Raw genomic sequence first — 8154 nt, 5'->3', positions numbered from 1 at the left:
AAAATTATATGGAAATTTTGCCCAAAAAACAGAAATTATGTTCAAAACATAAATAGGCGCATTTAGCCCGCACGGTTTGAGGTTCGGCATTTTAGACAACACTTATAATAAAATCATTTTCTTGGAAACAGAAGAAAATTTTAACATGAAAATTACTCCAATGTGTAGAAAACAGATGCTTGCACACGTGAATAAAGTTTTTGTACACATATTCGATGTGATATTTGATAAAATCAGTGTACTGCTTAATAGGCGCATTTAGCCCGCTCCTCCCCTATACCGTCTCACGACATAACTTGACGAACATAATTCCTATAATTTCGGTCCATGGCAACCGTTCTCCAATTTCTCGGGCACCCCACGTTCGCCAGATCACGCTCCACTTGGTCTAACCACCTCGCTCGTTGCGCCCCCGCTCGTCTTGTTCCTACCGGATTCGTAGCGACCACCTGTTTTGCAGGACAGTCGTCCGGCATTCGCGCAACATGTCCCGCCCAGCGTATCTGGCCAGCTTTCACCACCTTCTGGATACTGGGTTCGCCGTAGAGTCGCGCGATCTCGTGGTTCATCCTTCGCCTCCACACTCCGTTCTCCTGTACGCCGCCAAAGATGGTGTGTACGCCTCGTGGCTCGAATACCCCGAGTGTACGCAGGTCATTCTCGAGCAATATCCATGTCTCGTGCCCGTAAAGAACAACCGGTCTAATGAGCGTCATATACAGGTTACACTTCGTGCGAGGGCTAAGTCTTCTCGACCGCAGTTGCTTGTGGAGTCCATAGTAGGCACGACTTCCGCTGATAATTCGCGTCCGGATCTCACGGCTGGTGTCATTGTCTGCGGTCACCAGTGAGCCGAGATAGACAAAGTCTTCGACTATCTCCAGCTCGTCGCCGTCGATCGTGACCTTGTTATTACTGGACAAGCGGGTTCGGTCGGTCTCGGATCCGCAGGTCAGCATGTACTTCGTCTTGGATGTATTAATCATCAATTCAATCCTTCCTGCTTCGCGTTTCAGTTTGCGGTAGATGTCAACCGCCGCAGATGATCTGCCGACTATATCAATGTCATCAGCAAAGCAGATAAGTTGACTGGATCTGTTGAAAATCGTGCCCCGCATTTCGCCCACCGCTCGTCGAATAACACCTTCTAGCGGCACGTTGAACATCATGCAGGATAGACCATCACCTTGTCGAAGCCCCCTGTGCGATTCGAATGAACTCGACAATTCACCAGAAATCCGCACACAGCACTGCGTTCCATCCATCGTCGCCCTGATCAGTCTGATCAGCTTCTCAGAAAAGCCGTTCTCGTCCATGATTTTCCATAGCTCGTTACGGTCGAACGTGTCGTATGCGGCTTTAAAGTCGATGAATAGATGGTGCGTAGGGACTTGGTGTTCCCGTTATTTTTGGAGGATTTGCCGTAATGTGAATATCTGGTCCGTCGTAGACCGTCCCTCCATGAAGCCGGCCTGATGACTTCCCACGAATCTGTTTGCTTGTGGCATTAGGCGGCGGAGTAGGATTCGGGACAACACTTTGTAGGCGGCATTGAGGACAGTGATCGCTCGGTAGTTCTCACAGACCAATTTGTCGCACTTCTTGTAAATGGGGCATATTACCCCCTCCTTCCACTCCTCCGGTAGCTGTTCTATGTCCCAGATCTGGACTATCAACCGGTGTAGGCAATCGGCAAACTTCTCCGGGCTCATTTTGATGAGTTCAGCTGCGATGCCATCCTTTCCAGCCGACTTGTTTCTATTCAGCTGGCGAATGGCTTCCTTAACTTCACTCATCGTTGGGAGTGGCTCCTCTACGTCGTTGGCTATGTCGGCGATGTACCTTCCCTCACCGTCTTGATCTCCTGCATGTGCGTCGTTCAGGTGTTCATGTGCTGCTTCCACCTTTTTATCACCTCACGATTGTCCGTCAGCATGCCCCTTCCTTATCCCGGCACATTTCGGCTTGCGGCACGAAGCCTTTGCGTGATGCGTTGAGTTTCTGATAAAACTTTCGTGTTTCTTGGGAACAATGCAGCTGCTCCAGCTCTTTGAGCTCCTCCTCCTCCAGGCGGCGCTTTTTCTCCTGGATCCTGTCGGTGATATTCCACATTTCGACGGATGCCTCTTTGCACTACTGCCGCCCGCGCGGCATTCTCTTCGTCTATCACCCTCCTACACTCCTCGTCGAACCAGTCGTTCCGTCGAGTTCGCATCACCGATGACGTTCTCCGCAGCACTGTTGATGGCTGTCTTGATGGTATCCCAACAGTCCTCGAGAGGGGCTTCGTCAAGCTCACCCTCTGCCGGCAGCGCTGCTTCGACCGATTGTGCGTAGTCTGCCGTGATCTCAGGTTGCTTCAGTCTTACAATATTTAACCGCGGCGGGCGCCGGTTTCTTGTGTTGTTCACCACGAAGAGTTTTGGGCGAATCTTCACCATCACCAGATAATGGTCTGACTCGATAATGGTGCCTCGACAGGATCTGACGTCGATGATGTCCGAGAAGTGCCGGCTGTCTATCAAATCATGGTCGATCTGCGATTGCGTTTGGTACGGTGATCTCCAGGTGTATTTGCGTGGAAGGCGGTGCTGGAGAAAGGTACTACGTACGGCCGATCGTTTGGTGGCGGCGAAATCTATAAGTCTGAGGCCGTTTTCGTTGGTCAGCTAGTGCGCACTGAACCTTCCAATTGTCGGTTTAAATTCCTCCTCCTGGCCGACCTGAGCATTAAAATCCCCGATGACGATCTTGATATCATGTTTTGAGCAACGGTCGTATTCACGCTCCAGCTGCGCGTAAAATTCGTCTTTGTCGTCACCGGTACTTCCGAGGTGAAGGCTGTGCACGTTGATGATGCTGATGTCGAAGAATCGGCCCTTGATTCTCAACAGGCACATTCGTGAGTTGATCGGCCACCGATCACGCGCTTTTGCATCTTTCATATCACTATAAAAGCTGTTCCAAGCTCGTGTGTGTTGCCGCAGCTCTGGTAGATGGTACGACCATCTGGGTACGTTCGTACCGTGGAGCCCTTCCAGCATACCTCCTGCAGCGCTACGATTTCGAATTTCCGGCTTTTCAATTCGTTGGAGCGCACGTGGGTACTGTAGGATACAGATTAGGTAGTAAAAAGAGCAAAGCCAAAACTTCTTGGATTTTAATTCTGGTCAGGAACCATCTGACGGACAGAGGAAATGAGATAATCGGATATCACGGACTACTTAGATTGTAACACATTTGAGCGAAATGCGCGGACAAATTTCCTTTAAAAAGAACAGCGCTCGTGCGGAAAGGTCATTCTTAATTCGGATTTTATAGTGTGAACATCAACAGCCTAGAGAAGACGGTAAATACTGACGATGGAATATCCTGGATTTACGACAGGTACTGCCTACAAAATTTTGAGATCGGCAGTTCCATGTTTCAAGTTTCCAATTGCTATTCCCTTTTCCTCGCGTGGGTCTTTGCCGATTTCCATCCAAAATTTGTTGTTCGTTGTTCGTTGCTTATGTTTTTTGTAGTCACGGGCTTCATTCCCGAACAACACCAGGACGTTGTGGCACTCCGCACGCCGCCCCTGACATGGAGAACAGACGCGTACGAAGCCCCCTGACTCAGTCTGCATGCGACCAAAGCATCCACCGGGGTTGGGTACCCGATCTCCGCTAAGGTTGCTCGCACCCCAGCTAGCACCACGGGGAGGTAGAGAATCGGAGTTGCAGACAAGAGGTGATACGACCACTACCCGAAGGTTGGGTTTATGGGGTCTCGAGTTGCACATTGTTTACCATTCGCTAGCCGTGGAGGTTATACTGATCGATTTCATTATGTTTTATTAGAGCAAGTTCACTGGTGTTGGGAAAAAGTATTAGAAATTTTGACACTTACGGCACATTTTGAAAATTTTGCCATGCAAAAACATTTTCAAGATCTGTGGTCTTCTAGTTTTTCTACAGCACGTGTTGTATTTTCGCATGCTGTGATGCAAAAATAGCAATATTTCTAACACATACGGCTGAAATAGAAACAGTGTTGCAAAAAAATACAACGCCCCAAGATCTTGAAAACATATTGGGTTGGTAAAATTTTCAAAATATCAAAATTTCTACCACTTTTTCCCAACACCAGTGAACTTGCTCTTATGTTTGCACCCAGTTGCACCTATGCACGTTCATTTGACTGGGCAATTTGTTCTAAACGTAATAGCCTACTAATAGGCGATTTACTAGCAGCACCCAACGAGTATGGCTGATGCTTGAAAAATGGTTTTTTTTCGTTGAGCCAGAGTGAACCAAGTCAAGCAATAAAATAAAGCATCTTTTATAGTTAAATGTTAAAAGTCCTAACATTCACTTAAGTAAATTGGAAAACAAAATTCAAGGGATTCGGTTCAGTCTGGCAGAACGAGATTCTAACAAAGGTTAACAATCCGCAACATGAAGTTACATATTTCTAAAGCTTAGCAATGAACAAAAAACTGAGAAACTCGAATAAGCTACAAAGTATATTTTTTGTGGTTGGTCACTTATTATAAGTTTTAATCAACTCTGTGTTTAATAGACACCCGTTTATGACGTTCAATGTTGCTGTTTTTTAATCTTTCCTGAATAAAACAACCGAAGGAAAACCCCTCAGAGATGCCTACCTAAAAGAAAAACACCGTTCGACATTCAATTTTGTGAACTTTTGTTGTAAGTGATGCAAACATTCCACAAGTCTGAACTATTCGTGCTAGCAAATTGTGATCGACAGTGTGATTCTGCGTTACGATTGGCGATAACGATTCCAAATGGCGTCAAATTCAAGTTCAGCTCTCGTTATCAGCTTTAGTCTGTAGCAAAGTTTTCCCCTGAAACTACCGATCATGATGAGGTTTCCTGTTTCGTTTTTGGTGATTGCAATTTTTGCAGGTAAGAGCTTCTTTTTGTTAATATTTTAAATATTTTAAAATAGCATGGTTGAGTGCTCCAAATATGAGAACTTTGTTTTGTGAGCCTAGGGGTCGAGGATCGTTTTATTGGAAACTTGAGGTAGATTCGAAAATGAATCAAAGCAATCAAAAGATTCCCTTTAATTCAACCACTGTAGTTGCTTTGATTCAGTTGAATTATTCGTCCATGTAGGCTCTCTAAAATGTGTTGTAGAGATTGGAAAGGTTTTGTAAAGAACTTAAAAACGTGGTACACAAAGATTTTAATTTACTTGAGGTCATTATTAATGTCATCTTTTGATTGCGAATTCCAGCTGTCAGTTTTGCTGCAACACCGCCCTCGTCCTCGGATATGGAGCAGGGCTTCGAAAAGTGGTGCTACGAAAATACCAAGTCAAACCAAGCCATCCTCAAAATGAAGCGTTCCTTCGAAAATACGACTCACATTGAGCGATGCGTAATGCGTTACATCGACAAGGCGGACGAAAGCGTGGACTGGAAGGCACTGGATGGAGCCTCAAAGAAGCAAATTATCAACAAGTACAACGTCGAGGTGAAAAAGATCGATACTTTTAAAATTCAACTTTCTTTTTCCTTTTTCTGGCTCTAGGTATTGCAGAAGAGTCCGAACGATGGCAACTTCTTGTTTCAGCGACCCTTTGGATACGTTGGCTATTTGTACCGGTGATACCAAACTTAGAGAGGTCAGACTTCTTTTCCGGAAAATGATCGCAAGCGCTATTGATACGATTTGCCGGAATGACGGTTCCATCATAAGGGGTCAGTCCGGATATTTGTCTCATTTTCCAAGCTAAGCTAACTCAATGTTACCAAACATTTTAGAACTTATCCCGGAAGATTACGAAATGTGCGGGGACCGTTTTCCGGAGATATTGCTGAGCTGTGGTGTGCCGTTGATGGAATCTTCGCCGCTAGATCTTTCCTGTCGGAGGTTGAAGGAATTTCGCACCTGTGTTATGGAAAATTTTGAGGCCTGTGGCGTGGACCATCTGGAGCTGCCGACGGGCATAATGGACGCGATGTTGAAAGAAGTCAGAAAGGCCAACGATTGTGGCTGCCAGGCGCCCCAGCAGGAAGACTTTGAAATTGCTCCTTTTAAGTGATTTTTTTTTCTTAATTTAGGAATATAACGTAGGAGAAGTCAGTGAGCTCTACGTAAAGCGTATTTCTTTAACTCAATTTTCTCACTCGAATTATCAGACATTGGATAACTTAATTTCGTAAGTTCGAATCAAAGAATTGCTAAAAGTTTAAAGTTCTGGACAAAATAAAGTACGCGCTCGCTATGAAACTTTCACTTCCTTGTAACGTTTGTTGCTTAATTTCAAAGTAATATATTCGGATGAATTGTAGCATTTTTTGTTCTGTGCATATGTTCTTCACACTTGAGTATAGTTGTAGTAAAGTGTCATTTGTCGCTTGGACAAATTAAAGTACGCACTAAAGTACCCCAAATGTCGCGACTTTTGAAAAAGTTATGCACTGCAGGCTAAGTTTGATCGTAGGCCTATTAAAATATTTCATGCCAAATTTGAGCCAGATCGGATCATGGAAAGGGGTCGCTCAACAAGCCTGGAGTTTGTATGGGATTTTCAGACATTTTGTTCAGGAGGAACATGACAATTCAGTTTTTTATCAATAACTTTGGTCTCCTTCGGCCGATTTCTTTTGAATACGGTTTATCTTAAGCCTAATCTATGAAAAATATTTCATCCCTAGATTAGATTTAAGATAAAAAAAAAGTTATTAGATTTAAAAAAATGGGCTAACCTTTTTTAATTCATCACTGTCAATGAAGATCAAAATGTTCAACCGCCCCGACCGGCACATAATTTAAACAATTTTTTGTGCTTTAGATCTCAAAATCTTAAGATTTGTCGAATATTAGATTGTGGATTATAGTACAGAGTAGTTCAGGCGAAACTGTAGGGAAGAGTTGGACTTCTTGATCTCCTATTCATATCTTTTAGGGAAAATTAATCTCCTTTTATTTCACTGAAAAATTCACCGATGATTATAGTTTTATGATTTTAAACATCTTTTGTTGAACGAAATGCATTAATTTTTCGAAAAAAAGTTTCTTTTACATTTTTTTACGATTTCAAGATTCTCTTAGTTGTAGCGTTTTTTTTTATTATGTTTCGAAAAAACAATCAGTTATTTGTGAAACAACTTTAACAAGAATAACATAGAAATGTACCTATTAATCAGTCTTTAAATGTTTCCAAAAAGGATTAAAAGATTTAAAGACGATAATTAATAGCTTTCAGGGAAAAATATATTTCGAACATGTAGTCCAAGTCCATCACACCTAGAAAAATATTGGGTTTTAAAAGGGTAACTTTCTCTAAAAAAGAAAAGGAAATCAAGTAATTCAGCTCTCCCCTTGAGCTTGGCTTATCTAAAGATTTTGCAATCTAAAGCATGGTTAAAATCGAACATTATTTGACAAAATTGCATTCATTTCAATTTGAATGTTCGAATATTTTGATACCTCACTAACAGTGATTGTAATATCACCCTTAAAATAGTTGGCCCGTTTTTGAAGACTAAAAACTTTTTTATCTTCAACCTAATTGAAGTGCGGTCTTTGGATGAAATATTTGCCATAATCGTATTCAAAGGAAATCGGCCAAAAGAAACCTAAGTTATTGATGAAAAAGTTAATTTTCATTTTCTCCCGAACAAAATGTCTGAAAATCCTAAACACACTCCAGGCTCGTTGAGCGACCCCTTTCCGTGATCCGATCTGGCCCAAACTTGGCAAGAGATCTTGTACTAGGCCTTGAATCAATGTTAGCCTGCAGCGCATTTCACAGGTTTCAAATTTCCCATACAAATTTGGAGCAGTCTAGTATGCACTCTTAACAATCACAGAAGTTCGCTATTTCTTGGCACAGAAAATTTATTATGTTTCTTATAGCTCAAAATACATACAAATTCCTACAACAAACCTTCAAAACAATGAACTCAATTATTTGTTTATCATTTTTAGAGCGCGATAAAACCCTATAAGATGATATAAAGCAAATTTTTGAAAACATTTGAAAATTTTAAGTTTAAAACCATCACACAATGGGAAAAAGTTTATAAACCGCGAAGAATTTCAATATCTTCCGTCCTACATGAACAAATCTATGAGAATATACTTTCCTTTAGTGAAAATCGCTTGGATAAAGTTTCAGACGCCGCACTGTTTA

At 42.6% G+C, this 8154-nt stretch overlaps 1 protein-coding gene across 1 annotated transcript; it reads left to right on the top strand.

Moving 5' to 3' along the window:
• Positions 1-4774: 4774 nt before the first annotated feature.
• Positions 4775-6306, top strand: LOC129756972 (uncharacterized). Its single transcript, XM_055754049.1, has 4 exons — positions 4775-4913; positions 5248-5473; positions 5544-5713; positions 5777-6306. Exons 1-4 carry the CDS (start codon positions 4868-4870, stop codon positions 6055-6057), a joined length of 723 nt encoding a protein of 240 aa, XP_055610024.1. The 5' UTR covers positions 4775-4867; the 3' UTR covers positions 6058-6306.
• Positions 6307-8154: the final 1848 nt, after the last annotated feature.

Source organism: Uranotaenia lowii, chromosome 3 (genome assembly GCF_029784155.1).
Source record: "Uranotaenia lowii strain MFRU-FL chromosome 3, ASM2978415v1, whole genome shotgun sequence".
Lineage (NCBI taxonomy): Eukaryota > Metazoa > Arthropoda > Insecta > Diptera > Culicidae > Uranotaenia > Uranotaenia lowii.
This window is presented reverse-complemented; position numbering and strand designations above follow the sequence as displayed.

Bases quoted from the DNA above. Each gene is read 5' to 3' on its own strand.
- LOC129756972 (XM_055754049.1), top strand. From the start codon at position 4,868: ATGATGAGGTTTCCTGTTTCGTTTTTGGTGATTGCAATTTTTGCAG. The intron at 4,914-5,247 runs GTAAGAGCTTCT...TGCGAATTCCAG, and splicing joins GGTGATTGCAATTTTTGCAG to CTGTCAGTTTTGCTGCAACA. The intron at 5,474-5,543 runs GTACAACGTCGA...TTCTGGCTCTAG, and splicing joins AAGAAGCAAATTATCAACAA to GTATTGCAGAAGAGTCCGAA.